Genomic DNA, 23,803 nt, shown 5'->3' on the forward strand with positions numbered 1-23,803 from the left:
TTTCATTCGTAATAATTTGTTGTATAATTGTTAAATTATGTCTAAAAACATTGACACAAAAAGAGCTTGTAACCATCAAATAAGCCGAGCGTTGTAGCGGGACGACGCGCCACTGCTGCCCGTGATATCGGACGAAACTGAAGACATAGTCGTTCCGCTATGACGGATTCCAACTTTAAGTCTCCTGACAGGTGGCTTTCTCCCGCCATTACGTTTTCGGGATAGCGACGACTTATTTCCTCTCACGTTACGTATCAACCTTTTACGCTGTACTCTCCTTCTGTCTCCAGCATTAGATACAACAGGAATGCCTCGGGCTATATTTTTCAAGTATTCATAAGCTTTTGTTTTGCTCTTTCTAGGCAATATTTCGCGTTTGACGAAAATTGAGATATGAACATCCCGTCTCCTTTTCATGGATACATTAGAGTGCCCAGGATTTATGTGATCTTCGCTGTGTTGCCGCATTTCGACAGAAAGGTTACCGCCGTCACCGCTGTTCTGAGGGGCTTGCGTTGATATTTCCACGACTTTGGTCACTTTGTCTAAATCGATTTCATTCTCTCTAGTTTGTTGGTTCTGGTCACCTGCGGATATTCTACTACCTACCACTTTCCTGACAAACTTTTCTTCTATAACCGAGGGCGCCTGTGCGTTCTTTAATGCACTAGCATCGGCTGTGTTTTCCACATCATCTACTGCTACATCATCTATTGCCGCCACAATATCAGTTTCCATTTCACACACAAAATCTGTCTGTGTAAATAAACTCAATGAAGTATTAAAGTTATATTTGTAAATCAGTATGAAAATATCTCCTTTCTGTCAAGAGATGACACGAACTGACGTGATTCGAAAATAATTTGATAGACATTTTAATGACACTGGTTGCCTTTATGAAAGAATTAAACATGCTCAGAATATAAAAAAATAATCGATACAAAAAGTTCTATTGGTGGTATATTAGTATAATATTTAATGCCAAGGTGTCCTGCCTGTTATCGTTCGTTGGTCGTCGTCCTGCGAATACGAATTTACATAAAGGGACAGGAAAACACTTAATTTGTTAGAAAATCTTTAATGAATTTGCTTAAATCTAGCTTAACTTAAACCATGCAGCAAGAAATACATAAATTACTCAATTAAATTCATAAAGGCAGTATTTACACGATTTTGGTAGCGAAACCGCAGAAATCGAGTTTTATTCAATGCATTTATACTACACGAAGACGAAGCCGTTATCAACGTCGACCTTTTTGAGATCTCGCGGTAACAATTCTGATACTATGTTCGTTGGTATTTTGTCTGAAACGAATGATTTAGTTTTGATATAACATATTGCAGGTATAACATTATTTTCAAAATAAAAGTAAATACAATTTTATATAGCTTCATTTCATCCCGAAAGAGTAAAAGGAATGACTATACAGTCAGATACCATATAAAAGAATTAAAGTGTTACAAAAAGCTACTTACCGTTACATCTATACTCCAGTTTCGACCAAATAATCATCTCCTGAGAGAAACAGAAGACACCCAATCTTCCACCCTTCAGTGTAAAGTCATAGACATTGCCACTGTCAGCCACCTGGCGAGAACCTTCGTAGATCTTGAGACGAATAAGACCGATTTTTGGACGGTGGAGCAAGCGCCACCGGTAAGCTGTCTTCTCACGCCAGCCTACGTTACGAGGATCTTTCCAGAGAAGTGTGACCTAATGGCAACAAAAGGTATGGTTAAACAACTATTTTTAGAATGAACTTGATCACTCTGTGCAACTAATTAAGTAGCACAAAAATTGGGAATCGCACATAGTTAACTAACGTGGGGTGAATCATTGCGCAAATAAATTGCTATAGGTGGGTCATATAAGCCGTAAAACCGATGACCGGCCAAATCTGGCGGTCGGACAAATCTGGATGCAAATAACCTAAAATGGAAAAGGATGGTGTGTAAACGAGGAAGCCTACATAAGGGCAGCGGGTGATTATAGGCTGAGGAAACCGTAATAATAAAAAAGGTCACTTTTACCTGCTCTCGATTTCATTTCTGAATTATCATTTCGTAGTTTTCAGGGTGCGGACGGGTTATTGTCAAGGATGCTCGATCGTGTATGTTATCTAGCTTAAAGTTTTAACTCGTACCTGATCTTGCGTAGACTCAGTATTCCAAAGCGCGTTCCTCAATATCTTCCCTGGCCCGGTCTTCGAGTTAACCAGCTTCAATTGAATGCCTGGCTCAGCGACGGCTCTAAATGGCGTCGTCTGCCAGTACGTCTGTGTGTTTTTCTTCCACATCACCACGTAAAAACGCTTGTTGTTCTGATAACTGACCAGATATAATCCAAAATTAAAGACAGACTTAGAGCTTTATATAATTTTGGATTCACTTTAGGATCTTTCCCTATTGAAATCAAGAGAATATGGAAAATAATCACAATTTTTCTTCTTTTCGCCTATATAACATGATTATATCAAGTACAAATTCAAGGACATATTATACAACTTACCCGAAAATGAACCCAACATAATCATCGTCAATCGGAGTATCAACAAACAAGGTTCCTTCGAAGTCAACTCCACCGAAGCTCTCGAACCCAACGGCCAGACCAGGATCAGAATTGAGTGTTTGACGAACTTCAGCTCCTTCGTTATAGATCTCCCAGTTCGGATCTTGTTGGGATTCGCCTTCGGGATCGAGACGAACTGTCATGTATTCCCTGCAAGAACATTATTTTCAAACATTGTCCAAAAGGCCATTTAATATAATTCAGAAACCTGGATTCAGACTCGCAACAAAATTTGTACATGTTTAGTAGTTAAGTGCACATATTCATTCCGAAAAGAGCCCTCGCGAACATTTTGCCATCTCCGTATTCAATTAGTGATCAGATTACTTATTCTAGATCTGTGTAGTCAATTGTTGACGTCGCGTCGTTACAATATTATCATGTGTTAATTCTAGTTTTCCTTACAATTCAGTTAATATGCCTGCCACTACCTAATTACCTGAAATCCGTGCGATATATCTTGGAGTTGTTAGGACAGTTGTCAAGTTCGTTAATCACAGTATCACCGTCGTGGTCGTTGTCGCAAGCGTCGCCTATGCCGTCACCTGAAAAAAAAATATCTAATGTTTAAATTTTAATAATTGAAACTATTTTATGTGGGCTTTATTTCTTCAAAGCCGAAACAAGTATAGTATAGCAACAAGGTATGCTTGATGTAATAAGGCGACGCGTTCTCGGTTCAGGGTCTTGTATTTCACACATTTTATCTACATATTTCTAAGGTCTATTATATTATGTCAAGTCTCTGTTATCTCATCTACCTATATTCTTGACAAATATTTTGCTGACAATACAATTTTCAAATTTCAACGCCTTCGAACTATCTGACAATGTTTAAATATTTAATATGTCGTCGTTATACTGCGAAAACCAATTATCTGGAATTTTAACAGAAAATGACTTAATTTAGGATAACGCGACAAAATTGTATATGTAAAATGCAAACATCTTCAAATTTTGGTAAAATATAAAATGTGGAATCACAATTACAAATTTACGTAGGATGACCATAGTATACCCAAGAAAAAATCGTTGTTGAAATTTCAATTGCATTTATTTCAAGATCGATATTTTGTGAAATAATTGTTTTTCCCAGTATAATGGCGATGTGTAAACAAACAATACTCTTAAAGAAAAATTATTGCCGCCTAAACCGTGGCAGTAAAATGATGAAAATGTTTCTATTAACAGCTAAAATTTTGAATCTGGAATCTTGCCTCAAAAATTTATCGTGTTTTACATATTTTGAACTTGCTTTAATTCAATTTTTAATCATTTAGCTACACTTCATCTCATACATAACGAACTGCAAAACTACTCGAAAATACTGTGTTGAATAATGTAAAAAGCCGTTCACATTCCTAAATTACTGAATTACATTTTGTTTCTTTGACTTAAGAAGTTTATAAAATCTCTTGTGAATGTAACCCCAATATAGGAGCCACATCATGAAAAACATTATGAAATAAAAGTAAATAAAATTATAAAAAAAAACAAATCCTTCCAAACTCTCACATACATTTAACATTTTAATAATGTACACATTTTTTTAATAAAAGAATGTAGAAAACCTCTATCAAACGTTAGATAGAAAATGAGCGTTTTTGTTACGTATTAATAATAATAATAAATCGCTTATTTGTCTCAACACATTAATAAATAATATAAACTACATTACACACAAACTTCAGTACCACTTTGTATTGTAGATAGCGGTGTGAGATAAAAGGTCTGTAGCTTAACAATATAGCGGAGAATTTAGTGTCGCTAATGTTATCTTACAGTGCGCCATATTTAAAACGACCTAATTTGCTTACTTACCATTAGAGTCGGCCTGGTCAGGATTGTGGACAATAGGGCAATTGTCCATTTCGTCAGGAATGCCGTCTCCGTCGTCGTCGTCGTCACATACATCACCACGACCATCGTTGTCCACATCTTGCTGATCACTGTTCGCTACATTAGGACAGTTGTCTATGCCGTCTTGAATACCATCCCTAGAAATAAGAAAATTAGAAGATTTAAACATAATACAATAAGACAAGTCTAACACCTCTCTGTTCGGCGCGTCAATGCCTACTCGGAGCGGGTTCTCACATTATTAATTTATATCTGCAGGTCGGTCTCGCTACTTTTGACTTTCATTATTATCATGCAATCCTAGGAATCTCTTCGTGCCAATTTTCAGCCCGAGCAAACTTAAAAAAAACTTGTAAAAAGTTTTTACAAAAAAATTTAAAATAAATTTTCAGTTGTGAGTTCAGTTACCGCCAAAAAACGTTTGTATGGCGACCATATTACATAATAGCTGATCACTAATGTTGATCACAAATTATTATCAAGACTCCTAGAGCACTTTTACCTGTCAATTTTCAAAGAAATCAGAGCAAATTTTTTTTTTGCCGCCAACTAACGCTTGTATGGCTACATTAGAAAATGGCAAAAATCCAATTTTGACAAATTTTTACTCCTTTTCCTCCAATTTTGGCATGCCAATTTTCAGAATAAGTCTTTTTCGGCAACCATATTTAATGAGAAAAACGCTTATATGGCAGCCATGTTAAAAATGCCGAAACTCTGTTGACCCCAAATTATTATTAGGACTCATAAAAACCTTCATATACCAATTTTCAGCAGGATCGAGACAACTTTTTCTTCTGCCGCCATCTTGAAATTTTTTGATAAAGAACAGCTGACCACTGTTACCCTATGACATTCCTTCTAGCACCTCTTAGCTATCTTTTATAGTTTTTGTGATAGAAGACTTTGAAATTTGTGTGGCGGTCATCTTTTTTATTTTAATTTCGAACATTTTTTACTTCCATCGGAAATTGTCCAGACCTTTTATAAAAATGCACAAATATTCCCTCCGTATATTACAATTTTTGCAGGCCGTTGGTCACTCTTTTGTATTTTCCACATTTAGGTCACCTCGTATTTTTCCCGTTGCTTTGGAACCTATCCGGTTACAGATTATGTTTGTTTGGAGTTAGACTACTGTCTTATTATATTATGTCAAGAAGCATATTTATCTCCAAACACTTTCTTGATTATTCCAATTTAAACGTGATTACATATAAATACGAAAAAGAATAAAATAAAAAGTGATAAGTACCAGGATCTCGGCTTCGACTACTTATTTACAGCCTTTGGAGTCGAAACCCTTGGCCCGTGGGGTCCCAGTGCCCTTCATCTGTACAAAATTTAGTATAGCAATACAAAGGGGGAACGCTGTAAACATCTTGGGCACCTTGCCGCGGGGACTCAATTTTATTCATATAATTTAAAAATTCTAGTTTTACTTTCTAGTAATTAAGCTCTTATTGTCTTTTTTACCTTACTTGTATATTATCAAAGTAAAAATAACTCCCACTTAACACGAAATAAAATTTTGCAAATTAAATTATAATCACACTTGCTTTGTGAATCAACACAGGGTCACTTCATAGCCAGTATCAATATTCTCGTCTGTAAATTTCATTCTACAGCCTAAATTCCTACATGACCTAAATATGAAACCTTTAATTTGAAAACCTAGTGGCACATTCCTCCGTTAACAAATTCCTATGTTATACAATTGTTCTCATAGTATTGACTCACTGGTCTCTATCGACATCGCTGTCACAAGCGTCTCCAACGTTGTCCTTGTCTGCATCCTCCTGAGACGGGTTGCGAACCCTGGGACAATTGTCACAAACATCGCCAATGTAGTCGCCATCCATATCCTCTTGGTGGCGATTGGCCTTGCTTGGACAGTTGTCGTGTTCGTTTGGAATCCCTGCAGGGAAAAAAACGCACTGGAAAGATCCTTTCATTTTCCATGAAACAACTAGTTTAAACATAACTATTAAATTGGATATGAAGCAAATCTTAGATTAATTTCTAAATGTGTTTATTTTGTTGTTTTCCCATATTGTAGTATAGTATTCCCACTTAAATACATTACCAATTTTATAGATTGTTATTTTCCTATTAGGTTGAACAGTTGAAAATCTGTGAACATTCATGAGATTTAAAATAGTCTTATGAGAAAGTTTCATGTTACTTTCCTTGAACCTATGCTCATGGTTATTAACCTCACCGTCATCATCAATATCAGGGTCACAAACGTCACCCTGGCCGTCTCCATCTGTATCCTCCTGCCCAGGGTTGTATCTGTAGGGGCAATTGTCGCAAGCGTCGCCTCGGTTGTCGCGTCTGTCTTCGTCGCGGTCCGCTTGGTCGGGATTTGGAGTCAGGGGACAGTTGTCCTGAAACAAATATCATCCAATATTGGACTGTATATAGTATACTTCGCGAATTTTTATTAACCGTGCGCGATATGCTTTCGTACTTATTTTCATTTGTACATGTACATTGTTACGTATTTTCATTCTTTTCGTGATACGGTATTTAATTCATTTCCCTTCCAAATGCATCATTTCCCCATTTTATCCTACAGCAGTAAACCCATCTCTTAATAGGTATTTCAAACTTACTGGGTTATTCGCAATACCGTCACCATCAGCATCAGGATCACATGAGTCTCCCAACCCATCTCTATCAGCGTCTTCTTGTCCCGAATTGGAGACGTCGGGACAGTTGTCAGCTTTACAATGACGTTCATTGCACGGCAGTTGATGGTCCGGGTACCCGTCCAGGTCTGTGTCTTGACCACAAACTGTACCATTGCCTGCCCAACCAGTCTAGAAAAAAATTAAGTGGCATATAAAATAAAAACTACGGAATGTTGCATCATTCTTATGCTAAAAAAAATAGAACCATAAAAACACAAGGCATGAAATGAAAGTACAGCACAAAAGAAATATGCTTCTAGCGCAAAAATAGTCATATCATATTCATTAAGTACATAGGTACGAAAACACCTGCAAATTTACTTACCGCACAAACACACTTCACTCCGTAACTACAGATGGCATGGAATCGAGCACAGTAAGAAGGATCACAACGCTTCACCAAGTCCTCAGCTATAAGGCATGTGCCTCCCGTTATATTCATCCCGTAGTACCCACTGCCACATGGCACGCAGTTGTATGAACCCTGTACGTTTAACAGGATAGGTTTTTTGTTATAATTGTTATTGGTTTTCAACTAATATAATAAAACTTTACGGACGTAGAAACAAAGTTAAATTAAAGAGAACAGAATTTGTGGTGCTTACAGGAGTATTAACACAGCTTCTTCCCCTTGGACATTGGACTCCTCTAGCGCACTCATCTACATCATGACAATGCTCTCTTTGACCCGTGTTGCCTGATCCGCTCCAACCGCTGCTACCTTCGTACCCAGCTGGACAAGGGCCACAGACAAACCCGCCTTCCACGTTACGACAAGACACCAATTCGTCGCAAGGATTGTATAGATCACATTGATCTACACTCACACACCTGTCACCTGAAAAATTTTTGTTACCTAAGTATTTATAAAAGTGCAGATAGATCACTCTTCTGAAGAATTTCAAGCGCTGTCAATTAAAAATAAACTGACTTGAAGATTTTGTAGTAATATACTATATAAAATCTGCATCAATATAGAAAACAAAAATGTTACCTCTCAATTCCTGTCCCGCAGAACAACCTTCGCATTTGTAAAACGGACTGGAACTAATGGGTCTACAAGGCCTACTACCACAAGGTTTCTGATTGTCACAAATATGGACGCACTCTTGCCCGTTGCCATAATATCCACTAGGGCATCTGCCACATCGAGGTCCAGATTCCGTTTCATGACATTCCACACCTGAAAGCAATTATTATGATACACGAAAAGAGAGAAACCGCGTAACTTGGAATCGAAACAAGTGCAGGGAATACCATGAAGTATATATGAAATATCACTGCGATAGTTTTCAGAACTGTCGATAGTAACCAATGTCAAAGCAATTAAGGTCCAGAAGACTTTCATCAAGAGAAACGAAATCACGTGAGAAATCTCTTACCTGGGAAGCAAGAATCAGGACGACATAGGCTAACTCTGTAACATTGCTCGCCATTACCCTGATAGCCGCTTGGGCACGGTCCACATCGGTAAGAGCCGTCGGGTAAGTCCTCGCATTGAACACCTGATTTAGAGCAATAAGTTTGTTATTATTATTAATAAAAAGATCGAACACAGAATAATTCCTTCGACCCGGCTGGATTCGAACCAGCGACTTCAGACACGGTATGCTACCAAACCATTGGAGTAATTTCACAAAAAAAAAATTAAATAACACTGGAGTAAGACATCGTGATATTCAAAAGAAAACACCATGTACGGAAAAAGAGACATAATTTGTTTTGTTAAAATTCTCTTTAATTATGAAAACTCAAAGTGTCTCCACTTTTGAAAATCAAGTTATTGAAAATAAATTTAACAATCATCAATTCGCACCCTTAGTGTAATTAGACCCATTTGCAAAATGAGAACTTTTGAGGAGAGACGTTTATAGAATAAGGACAGTTATACAATTTTACATATATGTGTACATAATTTATTTCATGTGGTTCGCATTATTTTTACAACTTTCATGTGATAACATTTGACGTATGATCACATGTGGCTTTATTATACCAAGTATGGGAATGAGTTTTGAAAGAAAATTGAAGGAGAAAGGTATTACCACCTGCTAACAAGTCACATTACAATATAGATACAGTTTAATTACTATAAAAGTAGATACTTACGACCACCAAAGCAAGGGTTAGATCTACAAGCAGAATAGCACGTTTGACCGTCACTCGTCTGTCTGCCAGGACATCTTTCGCAACGGTAACCACGGTCCGTATCTATACATTGCTCCACTAAAACAAGAACGAGCTGTTTTAAATTAAATTTAAAGATAATCTTAACTTATAAGACGTGTCGAGTTCTTAGGTTACTATTGATTGATTTGACTAAATATCAAAATAAATCTAAATATCTTATATATATATCTATATAATATCTATATATAATCTAAATATCAAATCCAGTTGTATGATGATTTCAATTGTGTATTTATAAAATACTATTCCAAAAATTATTATCACCTCTATCTTTAACGTCACTTCCCTTGTAGTAAATAACCCTTTCCACCGACTCCACCTTTCTCGACTTAAACGGGTACTCCAATTGTTCAACGTACCTCCAGAGCAAGGTCTTCTATCGCAAGTGATTGGCTCGCATCGTCGTCCATCGCCTTCCATTCCACGTGGACAAGCCCCGCATTGGATTCCTGATGTCGTCTCGTGGCATTCCACACCTGATTATTCATCAAGCATTTTTGGAAATCCATTGTCGACTTTAAAATAAGCTCGTTACTTTAAAACCAATTTTGAACATTTCTTCTTTACTTTGAACCACATAAAGTACAAATTGTTCAAATATGTTTATGTTTGCAGCCTTTTAATACAAATTGTTGCAATAATTGTAAATGCGAAATTTTTGTTTGCATACAGAGTTATCGGTGACCCAACTAACAAAATTAAAACACAGATAAGAAGCAAATAAGCTTTCAAGTTCATAATAAGGCTAATCAAGCAACTTGACTAATTAACATATTCGCGTGGGTCCGAACTCTGTAGGCAGGCATGTTGTAACACTATATCTGAGAACTTTAGGTGTTGGGCTCACAAAATAAAACGCGACACATTGTTTACGATATCTTTAATCAAAACCCACACTACGATTATAAAAAGTTGCTTGATTCACCTTTACTTAAAATTAGAATAAATGCAAGAAAACTAAAGACATAGTAGAAGAATCCGAAAATACGTAAGTTAGCACAAAATCTTAAGTAATACAGTTTTAATAAAGATTTAAAAGAACCAATAGAAAGTACAGCGAAACAAGTACCCTTGAAAAATCCACTCAAACTAAGGATGAAGTAAGTCGAAGAAAATTTAACTAACAATAGTTAAAGTAAGTATGTTATTTAAAGGAATAAAATATAAAGAGGTTTTAATAACCAGGGTAGCAGGAAGATGATGTGCATCGTTCCTTTGGAGGGGGTGCAGGTGTGATTGGCTTGTAGCAACATTGACGGAGTTGCGCTCGCAAGTTGTCTATAGTGCCTTTCTGATCGCCGATCTCGCGTCGAAGAAGCTCTATAGTCTGACGCAGAAGCTGCAATTCACGGACCACGCCATCTGGGAAACGGAGACAAAATATACTTCCGGACAAATAATTCGAGCCGCCTCGCATTTTTGTTTTAAAGGGCTAGAATACAAAGGCAGTGTTATCGTCGAAGAAAAAGTTTTTCCCCGCTTTTGCAAATCCAGATTTCTAACAAAGATTTATGAAAAAGACGTTTAGAATACTAGTTTTAAAATTGCTTAATAGTTTTCGATCAATCAAACATTGTTTAAGCTTAGGGCATTTAATACTGAAAATGCGAGGTGACTCGAATTATGTGTCCGGGAGTGTATTTCAATGATTATTAGTTACTGTAAAAATGAAAATGCTATTTGAATTATCAATTTTATTTTTTTTATCTTTTTGGACTTTTTTAAAGTACCCAATGAACGTAATGTGTGTGTGCGTCATTGGGTCTTGTGTAATCAATTTGAAGAATGTTTGTAAAAAAAATCATAAAATATAAAAAGAAACGCTCGTAATATTTAAATATAGTATGAAGAGGATGTACGCAGACATTCCGTAACGCATTTTAATTGCATGGGGATACTGTATTGAAATATAGCAAATCATTGTAGCAAATAATACGGTAACTTATATACTCATTCAAATAAAACAAACCTTCGCAATGGTCACATTCATAGCGGGGCGGCGTAGCGCACTTGTCTAGTTTTTAATACATCACATGTATTTGTAATAGTTGTGTAGGTGTGTACATTCGGTGCCCTAAGATGTCTGACCCCTAACAGACGTTGACATTCTGAGAGCACGTTACATATTTAACAGAAAAGCTTTGAATGAATTTTAACTTCATAATAAAAGTAAAACGTTAGAGTCCTTTTAGGTTTAGGTAATACCACACTTCATTTTAAAAAATCAAGAAGTCATACCAAAAAGCATTGTACAACCCACAAGGTAAAGATTAAATTTGTTTAACTCTTTTCGCACTTATCTGCTCAGAACCAAAAGATCGTTTAGAGGGTCAGGAATCTCAGGGGAGTGGCTGTACACCGAAATAAAAAGTAGCTCTTACTTACCATCACACATCTCTATTCCAGTAGCAGGTATATCACCTCTCTGTGTCGATTGGTCAATACCAACAACATTTTCATCAATATAATTCGTCCTGTAATCATCGCCTTGCATTTGTTCCTCTCTTTTTCTCCTACCCTCTTTGGCCATGAAGTCTTTAACTTCGACTACATCATCATCAACTGACACAAGTGTTGGTGGTCTTAGGGAGTCTTCAGTATTACAACGTAGATAGTTTAAAGCTGCCTTTTGGTTGCCATAGATTTCTACTGGTGCACTTTCTTCGTGATACTAGAAAGAATTTATTAAGAAATTACCATTAACACGTAGACGTACCATTGCTAGGAATATAGGGCCATAATCCGTGACATTCGACATCTCCGATTATTCTATGATGATGATATCTCAACACGTTTTTTTTTCTTTAATTATTAAAACATGTAATCACACGTAGGAACTTCTTAATAATAGATAATGGGATTATAATCAATTACTGAAGGTTACCTTTGTATGTTAATAGAGTAACCGCCTCATTTCGTTTACCAGTGTTATGGAACGCATTGGTGCGCTGTCTTTTGTTTTCAAACCGAAAACAAAAGTCAAAATGTCAGCCAGCTTTTTTTAGTTTGAATATAATTTGTCTTTGTTTCATATGTAATTATAAGTAGATAATATAGATGCCAGTACAGTCACGTGTATGATTTAAATAATAATAACTTTTTTTACAAAAACAACGCCCTCAAAAGTTTGTGGAATTTCGCCTGAAAGTATTTGCCAAGATTTAATGAAATCGGTTAATGGAAAGTTGGTGAAATCTAATAAAAAGGATTCATCCCCTAATTTACCACCTTTAGAAGTGGAATATTTTCTTCCAATTCCAATATTTCAATAACACAGCTATTGACGTACCCCCTTTCCAACAAAAAAAGAATCATCGAAATCGGTTCACAAATGTCGGAGTAATAGCATAACATAAACACTAAAAAATACAGCCGAATAAAGACGCTCCTCCTTTTTTTGAAGTCGGTTAAAACTTCAATATAAAGTAAATTAAATGTAATGAAATTCAAATTCAAAATTATATTGGAAAAAATCCAACTCGGCATTGTTCAAAGAGCAATACAATTATAGCATTACCATGCTGCCACGCAGAGGTCCCAGGTATGATTCACGGGCTGGGAGAAATATTTGTATCGCCTACATTTATTTCTCTCGTGAGTTTGGGTGTACTTTGTGGTTGTCTATGTGTGTGTCCATGGCACCCGCGACACAGGGTTTCCTTAGTGCGGGGCTATGTTGAGTGCGTGTGTTATTATTATTCACGTATTAAAGCGTCATTAAGAGAAAACAAAACTATCTTACCAATTGAAGCTTTTGACTGGCTAGCAAGGTCAGCAAATTGTGCGTAGATGGCATAGCATGCCAATGAAGAGCTCTGCAGCCAATGAACAGTTGTACTCTAGTTGACGCTACTATTAGGAGTAGAGTTGCATGAGAATGTGTACTCAGACTCCAGGAGACAGATTTCAGATGACCACCGTGTAGACTCTCCAAAGTCACTGCGAATTAATTAAAATTTGACATAAATTGCCATTACGAAACTCTGATGGTTTTAACATTTATCTTATTTAATATCATTATGTTATTTTTTGTGAAATTACTCTACTTGTTTGCTACCTGAGAGGATACGGCGATAAAAGCAGAAAAAATCAATACAAAAGATGTGTAATAAACACTTAGAGAAATTCGTAAGGTCTTCTAAATCGATCTATAAGCTCAATTAGTAGACGTTGGCTCTGATTTGGTGCAGGCGCATGTTCCAGTCCCGTCAAGTCGAAAGGATTTTTCTTTGTATTCGATCTCTGTATTAATATAATTATAGCAGACAGTTATAAGTTTTTTTTAAAGATTAGTGGTATTTAAACAGTATTTGCTACAGATTGAGATATTCCGCTCAAAAATGAAATGGTCCCTAAGTAGTATCTCAGTACAGCAAATATAATTTGTAACCTTACTGAAGATCAGAGTGTCATACTTAATTTCGGCAAACACTATTTCGACTCGACAGTACTTCGACTACACATTAATTCTATGGAACACTACTTCGACCATTGAGTATACAATCAGAAATAGAGACGAAATAAGGCCCATCCATCCCTGGCAACTCATTATTAAATCACTCTTATATATCAAGTCTTGTTTGTACTGAATTCACGAATTAGAAAGCTGAAATAGCACGCCAACAACTGACCAGTGTGTGCGTCTCCGTATATTCCAAAAATATTCTGTATTTATTGTAATAATAATATCTCTAACTATGGGGGGCTGTTTCATTCGGTGGTGTGGGAAAATTAGCAAAACATCTAATTACAAAACAAACAGAATAACATTTCATCGGTAATTAAATATTAAATATATAATTTTTCAATTTTCGTCCATTATATCAAAACTCAAGTTAAACTGGTCGATTTGAAGTGAAACAATTGATGACGCCCTTCAATTGTTTCGAATTCGGGCTGGCCAATCGGAGCGCAGTTGTTACCGTAATGATACGGCTGAATAGTTTTCAAACAAATTAAATGACATTTCGTCTCTATTTCTGGTTATATACTCGATGACTTGGACAATGAACAGTCAGACCTTGAGTTAAATTATAATGAATGATTGTAATACTTTGAAAAATTTGTAATTATCTTACCCTTGTTGCTTTTCCGGTTATAAAAGAGTGAGAATGAAGCATCGTCAGTTCCTTTTGCGTGGAACAGTTCTTCCCTACGAGCGCTTTTGCCGTGAGGGCCTCTGATTAGAATAGCAATCGCTCCACCTTCTGGAACTGTACCTGCTGCCGATATCAAGTTGTTGGTCGCTTCTGTAATAGAAATAATTTTAATTTTTTTAAAGTCTGATAAAAACAGTATTCACATTATTATCATGGGTATAAATGTATTCCTTGTAGATATTTAATTGGTTCAGTATATTGACTATGTGATACCATTGTTCAAACCTTTAAACATTCCACCCAGCACTACTCAGCTACACGAACGACCGAAAACCGGGCTGCAAGATAATAATACTTGAACGGCACTTTACACCGACGACAACACACTTAGATTCTAGAGACCTTTTTTGTAAGAGTGTGTGTTAATCTAAATTTGTATATATGTATATAGCATTTATTTTTTATTAAGAATTAACTTTTAACAGCAGTCGAGTTTCATTTATCTCCTGCTAGCATCCTCACACTGTGACTAAGACACCCTTAGCCGTCAGTAGATCGGTCTGGTGAGTCTGTGAGACCCCCCGTCCGTCTGTTGCCTTAGGTCTCACAGCGCAGATAGCCTGTACTTATTTATATGTTTATTTAGCACACTTATATGGTTAGGGCTTGTTAGGATACTTAGGGTGATAGGCACACACCTAAAGACGCTAGGGTACTTCTTGCCCTAAATTATTGAGTTCATTCCTATACAGTTTGTCGACGACCACAGAGACACCACAGACATACAAACATGCACTAGTTGGCAGACTGTACAACCGTAATGTGCCTCGAATACTATTTAATTCTCTTATTTCTTTTCTTTTTTTTGCGAAAGAGTAGTAGTTTTTAGTAACAGTCGAGCTCCTTATGAAAGAATTCGTCCAGGTACGTACTGCCACCACCCTAACCACCGGAACGGTGCTAGTAAAATTACAGGCACATAGACTTATATCTAAGTAGCAATGCAACTGCCATGGACAGGCGTGACATGCTTGTTTGTCCCATCATTTGATAACATAAAAAAAGACGATGACACCTGATCTCAAACTTGGGAATCCCGTCTCTATATGTATTGTAATAGTACTCATAGAACCACCAAAGTAAAGGAATTCACTACCTAGAGCACTCAGAATTTAGAAAGTTCAATTTCCAAATATTCCTACCGGGAATAGAACCTGGAAACTCATGAGGAGTCCAGCGTCCACAATGCAAAAAGCGTGACACCGAGTTCGTATATTGCGCTCTCAATAATGAAACATTTTATAAAACTGGTAAAATACATAGTATACTGGTAAATAATAACTTTCATGGCATTAGCTACATATATAGTATGCCATTTGGTTGCTACCAAATATAACAAAATACTACTTCAGATGACCAACGAGATATTATTAATTTTATTCCAAAAGTTTCTGTTAGTTTGAAAAAAATGCAATTTTTCCAATTATATCACTTTGTTCACGAAGTTGCATTATGATATATTAATAAATCTTAATTCACGGCTCAGTAAACAGTTGTCAACTAAGTATCAAACCAAATAAATACCAACTGTATTGTAAATTTAGAACATATTTACAGAAAATCTTTACATACTGACTTGGAAAACAGTGAAACCACTCTGCCCGGCAATTACAGAGCAAATGTATTACATTTTTATCACTACAATAGATCTGATTACCTGTACTAAAGAAGAGAGTATCTGCATAATATAAAGAAAGTGGTGGGGTAGAATTGGACGCTGGTGACAAAGTACCGAGAGAAGTGGCGGAACCTGAAGAAGACCTATACCGATATGGTTGTGAAAGGCTAGAAAGAAGAGAGAACATACTATATGCACAAATAAAGATTATCAAGTAGCAGTAGAGCTTGCCAAAGAGTTCGTCCAAGGAAGTACTGCCACCACACTATGTGAACCAATACTGCGTTCCGGTTTTGAAGGAAAAGGACGCTGATGAAATTACAGGCACATTATGGGACTTGTCAAATTATGCCTCAGGGTGACGGATGGCAGTGGCAGTGCCCCTAAGAGCCAAAAAAATACATTGCGCACTCAAAGGTCGGTCCAAGAGCATTGAAATAGCATAAAATATACATTGATCAATTTATGTCCTCTGCCATCCCATCTGTCGGTTTGCGCTGACATTTAGATGTGAAACTCTGAGTGGCACTGCAACTGTTATGGCATGAGACGCACTTATTCGTCCCACTACTTGATATCGTAGGCATAATCTAATATAAAAAACATATTTCCAACATTCCTAAAATAGTTTCTCTATGTTCTCATTTCTCACATGCAAAAGGTAAATATTTCAAACAAAGAAACTCACACGTTACCCTCCCAGCACACATAAATTTTATACGAAGCGACGGTGGGACTTTTTGAAGCTTCTCAAAGTTTCACGTAAGTAATTCCGCAGTCTACTGACATACTGAGATACGTGGAGGGAGTTTCCGAACCGCGTAAGGTAAACTTGAGGAAAATTGAATGTTCGGTATTGAAATTCGATATTTTTGAAAATTACCTATAAATAAAAGTCTTTAAAGACCTTCGAGTCCAGCCGGGTCGAAGGAATTCTTCTTTGTGTTCGATGTTTGTATTAATAATTACAACAAAGTAATGGAATAATTTCAAAAAAGTAACTGAATATTGAGGTAGTAAAACATCGTAATATTCAATAATAATAATAATAATAAAATAACAATTACCTATATTATATACCAATTATAATTTTTCTGAGAAAATCCGACCTCTAAAATGTTGCTTAATCGGTATGATCGTTACCGCGGTTTCTTCATAATAATATAACAACTGAAATGTATATGGAAGTCCTCGTCAAAACGAATCATTTGAACCTAAACACAAGGTACATCTCTACATTCTTGAGGAGTTCCTCTCATCAGTCTGCCATTTCCATCAGAATTACATCTATTTGCCAAGTTTTATTGGAATCGGTTAACGAAAAGTAGGTGAAATCTAATAAACCGGATTCGTTAGAAGTCTTTCCAACAAAAAAAGATTCATCGAAATCGGTTCTTAAATGTCGGTGTAATCGCATAACATACAATCGAATTGAGAATCTCCTCCTTTTTGAAGTCGGTTAAAAAATTATAGTGTTACATTTACTAGTACTGTTCACCGTTTTTTTTCTACGATATTTTTCTACGATTTTCGAGATAATTGACACGACCTCGTACAAAGGAAAATGGAGGAATGTGGCTCAAGTATCTGGAACTCCACGTACTGTTGGCATACGTGTCACGTCAACTAAACACTTCTACTGTATTTATTAAATTATTATTTTGAGGTGTTACCTCATACAAAGTATTTCGGGTCATTATAGTTGGGTCAGATTCTCACTTATTTCGGTCTTTATAAAATTCTTTGAATGGACACCACTTTATCAACGAAGAGATTATCGAACGATACTTAAAACTGTATTTTATAATTACTTATACAGACAGGATTTTTTATGAAAAGGTTGTTGTAGATCAGCAATGCCAATATATAACTGATTAAAGTCTGTTATTTATTTTTGTAAATGTTTTTAATTTATACTTTGATGCTTTGTCTTTTAATATTACCCTTATAACTTGACCTCGGTGGCAAAGCGATTTGATCTTTGGGCACTAGGTGAGGACGTCTCGAGTTCGATTGTCGTTTGACCCAATTTAGGATACGAACTTTTATAAATTGAGATTACCTGAGCTGGTGAGTTTTTTTTTATGCTTGGCACGAACAAGTCGTACCGTACGTACGTACGTACCGTACATCATACCTGGTGGTAAACGACATGCCTATCCATGACAGCTGTAGTGCCACTCAGAGCTTTAAAACGCAAATCTGATGGGTACCGCCACTGTACTGACAAGATATGCATGTAATTCCACCAGCATCTTTACCCATCAAAACCGGAACGCAGTAATGCTCACATTACCTACTAATTGACGGCAGAAGTAGGTAAGGTGGCAGTACTTCCCTGGACAAACTCTTTCACAAGGAGCTCTACCACTACTATTGTTTAGCACGTTATTATTATCACTATTTTGACTTCAAAAGGTACTCCTTGTGGCTTCCAAAGCCCTTCCAACGATAAGGCTTCCCGATTTACAATCGAAGCAGATGGAAATAAAAACAATTTATTTTTAATAAAACAAATATACATATACAAAAGCGTTATCCGCAAAGAAATTGTACCAAAAGTCACAGTTCACACAGATAAATGGAGTCTTGAATAGAATCCACAATAGCTTGATAAGGGGACTTCAACCCACTGAACTGTGCTCGTGTTGGGCAAGATTTGTTGCTAAACGGTTTAACACGTCTTATTTGCTAAATGATGTTTATTCCAGACATCTAATGGTATTAACGGTACCATAAACCCTTCTATATTAGACTATTAATAATTACTAGCTACTTTTGGGAGTAACATTTTATTTTTATTACAGTCATTAAAAATGTGTCGTGTGAATTTCAAGAGCGGGAACAGTGTTAAATGGTTAACACTGTTTATTGGTTTAATGGTTAACAGTGTTTAATGGTTAACAAAAAAAGCCACGGAACGAACTACCGGAACTTACGAATTTTTCTGTGTGCTTGTTGCAGATCTTTGTTTTTGGTTTTTAACAACTTTTTCTATTCTCATAAATCATCTCATCAAATCATCAAATCTATTTCTCATAGATGGCACCACGGTTATTTACGGTATTCGGGTAAAAAAATATTAGACATAAATATTTCTTGTTTTGAACAATATTAATTGGAATTGTGCATAAATTCGGTATTCGCGTGTTTTTTTAAACACACAACATTTCGGGTACTTTACAGGATGGGATCTTTCTTTAAAGACTCTTTCTCTTTAGGGACTCTTTAACCGAAACATTGGTTTATTAGGAAAAATAAATATACGCAATTTAGTTACTAAAAACTATCACAAAAACCTAAGAAGTCTATACTAGTAATGTTTATTATTGGTAGGATTAGGAGGATTCAGGTTTAAGTACTGTAAAGTTTTAAATGTACACTAATTCTACCACATGATTACAATAAATGTCTTATACTATGCTTACACTTCTCATTTTAGAATACGCACAGACTTGGTAGATTCGTTTGCTAATAGACGATTCATAGTTATTCTTAACCACGCTGACACAAACCAAACTTAACTCGGATGAATCTGTAGTTTCTATAATAGTTATATATTTCTCTGTGACGGGATAAAGCTAATTCTTGTAACTAATGAGTCACAGTTGTTCTTTAACACGTTCAGACCGGGAACAATATTACCATTATTTGCTGTCCGACGAGAAAGATTTTCACATGGCCACCGGTGGTACATCATCGCCCCATCAACCAAAAAAATGTGTCGGGGCGGGGTGCAGACCCACCGGTGGACACGGGGAATTATGCTTTATCTCTTTTTAATTAACCTATTATCTTAAGCATTTTTTGCCAGCTGTGACTGTTTTAATACAATACGTCAGAAATAATTTGCTATGTTTATTACCGTTTTTCTGTTAAGTACATTTCTGTTCTTTTTCAAATAAATACTTCTCGTCGCGTCTCGTCCTATACTTCAACTAAAACGCCTGGCGACGCGCGTCGACACTCGCATTAGTGCGCCCAGATCAGAGTGTGGTCGGTGTCTGACGCCTCACTCGACTCCATATTTGCATTACACAAATTTGTACCTTAATTATGGGAAAATACAGAGGAATATGCTATTGGCGAAAAACATGACGCGTCGCGACGCTTCGACTCCGCGCCAGTGTGAGTTGAGCCTTAGTATACCAAAAGACAAGTGTTGTGTGACCAACGGTGGTACACTACGCCTGATGGACCAGCTATCCGTGCTCCACTGGTTATACACGCACTTGTCTGTGTCTTGTGTACCCTTGATATAATAAAGCCACATGTGATCTCCTCGTTTGATACGTCAAAAGTGCCGTTATCTGAAAGTCATAAAAATAATACGCACTCATTGACCTACCAACAATATATATATATATATAACAATAGTAGGTCAATGTACGCACGACATATTTATGTGACATTTTCTAACTCTCCTATTTAAGCATGAAAAAGTTATCAACTAAGTAATTTCTTTTTCGTCGTCATTTTGCAAATGTGGCCTTAGTAGACCAAGGGTGTGAATTAATATGCTGACAAGTTTTTGACAACAATAATTAGCGTTATGGGCGTTAGATAAGGAGACGGCGAAACCAACTTTTCTAAATTGAATCGGTTCTTGGTATACTGGGTAAGGCTCTGGAGTTACTTTCGTTGTTCCACTTGTAAGCCTTTTTACTTAGTCCAAAATCCCACAATGTCTCAAAACCAGAGTATACAACCAGTACGCCTTACCAGTTATAATAATAATAACGCACACACTCAACATAGCCCCGCACTAGGGAAACCCTGTGTCGCGGGTGCCATGGACACACATAGACAACCACAAATTACACCCAAACTCACGAGAGAAATAAATGTAGGCCATACAAATATTTCTCCCGGCCCGGGAATCGAACCTGGGACCTCTGCGTGGCAGTCCGGCATGGTAACCGTTCGGCCACAGAGGCAGTTTAATATATATGTTAATATATATGTAATAGTTATGACCTACACTTGCGAGAGCGGGGTCGATTCATCGCATCAATGTCACCCAGAGAGCAATGGAACGAATTATGATCGGAGTCGATATGGAATAAAGCAATACGTTTACGTACCAAAGTCTTTGACTTGAATTGAATAACTTATATATAAACTTTTTATTAAGTATTCACTAAGCTTTCTAATTGTACTGCTATTTTCTGATATTAGCCCTCAGCTGTTATTATTACCATTTGGTTTAAAGCTGTTGGTTAACCTAATAAATAAATAAAAGTTGTTGTTGTAATGTGCGATGTACAAGTTTTGTTATTCGCTTTCGATTGATAATAATATATATAACGAGCCCTGTACCCCACCTACGGTGGGGTCGGGCTCGGCCTGCGGCGCGTGGTCGGGTTCAGTTTACGGGGTGTGCTCATGCACTTGCTCTCAAGTGGCTGTAGTTAGTAATAGGTACTATGTTAATAGGACTATGGCGAACCTATTACAACGACATGTATATAATAATAATAATAATAATAATAATAATAAATTTTATTTCCTTCACACACAATTTCAACCATATTAAACATTCTTAAGTAATAAAACATTTGTTGTCTGTGAAGGCTGGAGCCTAAACTAGGATACCCTGTGCTATAGGTCTCCAGGCCTCCGCATACGGATAAAGTATCAAAAAAAAAACAACATTGACTGCGTCACGAATGATTGCTATGAGAGAAAGTTACTCAAAATTAGGTTTATACAAATCAAAAAATTATAAATATAAATAAAATTGAAGACTAGAGGGCAAGAATTATGTTGTGTGTGTGTGTGAGAGTGAGTGTTGTGTGTGTGTGTGAGTGTGTGAGTGAGAGTGTGTGTTTGTGTGTGTGGGAATTAACTATAATGGAACAAGAAGGAGGTTTTCGGTTTCCTCATATGACAAAGTCAATAGCCTTTTAGTGACCACGTTCCTACATTCAAACTTGTTTAGAGGATAAATATGCAGATCACCATTACATCTGTTATATAAGAAGGGCCCGAAGAAGTGATGGGCAAAGGATGTAGACCACGCCGAATAATGGCACACACGATCACGGCGTCGAAAATTAACTATCCGAGATCGATCGTAAGATGTCTGCGAATGTACCCTCAGGATGGTGTACAGAACAAATAGTTGGCGTACGGATAGAACTTGCCAATCTCGGAAAAGTTCTCGAGTTGGAAAAAGGTATGGTCGGAATGACGCCACTTTCAAAACCGCTCGTTGAGCCACTTCCAGTTTCATAAGAGTCGTTTTTGCTACACCACCCCAGGATGAAATGCAGTAAAGAAGAATGGTTTGACACGTAGCAAAGTATACCATCCTAAGAACATCAAAATCGGCTATATGACGTAAAGTTCTGAAAACTACTATTAACTTTCGAACACGGTTAGAGAGAGAATTAATATGATTTTTAAAATTAATATGTTGGTCAATATTTATACCCAAATATTTGAACTCTTGGACGGATTGCAGAGCGGGGCACCGGCATCCACCACGATTACAACTATCAGGAGAGTCATGAGCAATGAGTGTGTGGCCAATAGTAGGCAGCGAATTAGAGCGCATCCCAAATACCATATATTTGGTTTTTTGTGCGTTTAAAGTTAACAGATTACAGTTTAACCAACCTAGGATAGAGTTGAGCCCTATTTGAGCAAATTGAAAAACTTCCTGCCAAGAGTCAGCTTGGAACGAAAGTGTTGTGTCGTCAGCAAAGGATATCACCATCCCATTTGGTAACTTATTTTGGCACAAATCATTTATAAACACCAGAAACAGAGATGGCCCTAGGATACTTCCTTGGGGCACTCCACACGATATTGAGAGTTCGTCACTGGTGAAGTTTCCAATCTTAACTTGCTGAGTACGATTGGCAAGATAAGATTGAAATAATTTAAATGCGACTCCTCTTACCCCGACGCCCTCAAGCTTTTTGAGTAAAAGTGGGATCGAGACCGTGTCAAAAGCCTTAGCCAGGTCCAAGAAGATGGAAAGACATTTCCTCCCACTGTCCAAACCGCGAACGATAAAATTAACTAGCTCATGAACAGCACCGTCTGTTGATTTACTAGCTCTGAAACCAAATTGCTGTGGAGACAGAATGTTATATTTTTCTAAATATTTCATTAATCGAGTGTTCATGATTCGCTCGAGAATTTTGGACAACGAGGGAAGCAATGAGATTGGGCGATAATTACAGACACGGTCTCTATCCCCTGACTTGAATATTGGTGTTATGACAGCTTTTTTAAAAACGTCGGGAAAACAGCCGGATGTAAGGCTTAACTGGCAAACATGGGCAATGATTGGTGATAATAAAGCGGCATATCTTTTAAGGAAGTTTGATGGTATTCCGTCCCAACCCACAGCACAGTTAGCTTTGAGACCAGTAATCAACTTCAATACTTCGTCTTCGTCTGTAGGTAGCAAGGCAAATGATTGTGAGACCTGTGTGCCATGTGAAGAGGAAGTGGTCGACCCCAAATCCTTAGATCCGATAACCTCGGCCAGGGAACTGCCAACACTTGCAAAGTATTCATTACAAGCATTAACAGAAAGTTGTGGCAAGCTTTGGGATTTTAGTAATTCCAAAGCGGATTCCCTTGGTGTTTCCATGGAGGTATTGGTTTTAATGACTTTCCAAAGTTTTTTATTATTAGAACGAGCTTCTATTATCTCGTTTCTTTGATAGCTACGCTTTAACTTTTTTAATATTTC

At 36.9% G+C, this 23,803-nt stretch overlaps 1 protein-coding gene across 1 annotated transcript in view; it reads right to left on the reverse strand.

Annotated features, from left to right (window-relative positions):
* Window positions 1-1,117: 1,117 nt before the first annotated feature.
* LOC113230977 (cartilage oligomeric matrix protein) overlaps window positions 1,118-23,803 on the reverse strand; it is a 47,440-nt gene continuing 24,754 nt past the window's right edge. Inside the window, exons 3-21 of the mRNA XM_026465095.1 lie at window positions 14,394-14,564; window positions 13,058-13,254; window positions 11,701-11,986; window positions 10,498-10,677; window positions 9,675-9,791; window positions 9,235-9,351; window positions 8,508-8,630; window positions 8,120-8,308; window positions 7,731-7,963; window positions 7,451-7,609; window positions 7,048-7,254; window positions 6,651-6,819; window positions 6,170-6,347; window positions 4,391-4,566; window positions 3,009-3,114; window positions 2,510-2,719; window positions 2,145-2,328; window positions 1,477-1,714; window positions 1,118-1,305 (exon numbers count right to left, since the gene is read on the reverse strand). Coding sequence (XP_026320880.1) covers window positions 1,220-1,305; window positions 1,477-1,714; window positions 2,145-2,328; window positions 2,510-2,719; window positions 3,009-3,114; window positions 4,391-4,566; window positions 6,170-6,347; window positions 6,651-6,819; window positions 7,048-7,254; window positions 7,451-7,609; window positions 7,731-7,963; window positions 8,120-8,308; window positions 8,508-8,630; window positions 9,235-9,351; window positions 9,675-9,791; window positions 10,498-10,677; window positions 11,701-11,986; window positions 13,058-13,254; window positions 14,394-14,564 — 3,326 coding nt within the window. The 3' untranslated portion in view covers window positions 1,118-1,219. The remainder of the gene's footprint in view (window positions 1,306-1,476; window positions 1,715-2,144; window positions 2,329-2,509; window positions 2,720-3,008; window positions 3,115-4,390; window positions 4,567-6,169; window positions 6,348-6,650; window positions 6,820-7,047; window positions 7,255-7,450; window positions 7,610-7,730; window positions 7,964-8,119; window positions 8,309-8,507; window positions 8,631-9,234; window positions 9,352-9,674; window positions 9,792-10,497; window positions 10,678-11,700; window positions 11,987-13,057; window positions 13,255-14,393; window positions 14,565-23,803) is intronic.

Source organism: Hyposmocoma kahamanoa, unplaced genomic scaffold (assembly GCF_003589595.1).
Source record: "Hyposmocoma kahamanoa isolate Upper Pololo Valley unplaced genomic scaffold, ASM358959v1 64, whole genome shotgun sequence".
Taxonomy (NCBI): Eukaryota; Metazoa; Arthropoda; class Insecta; order Lepidoptera; family Cosmopterigidae; genus Hyposmocoma; species Hyposmocoma kahamanoa.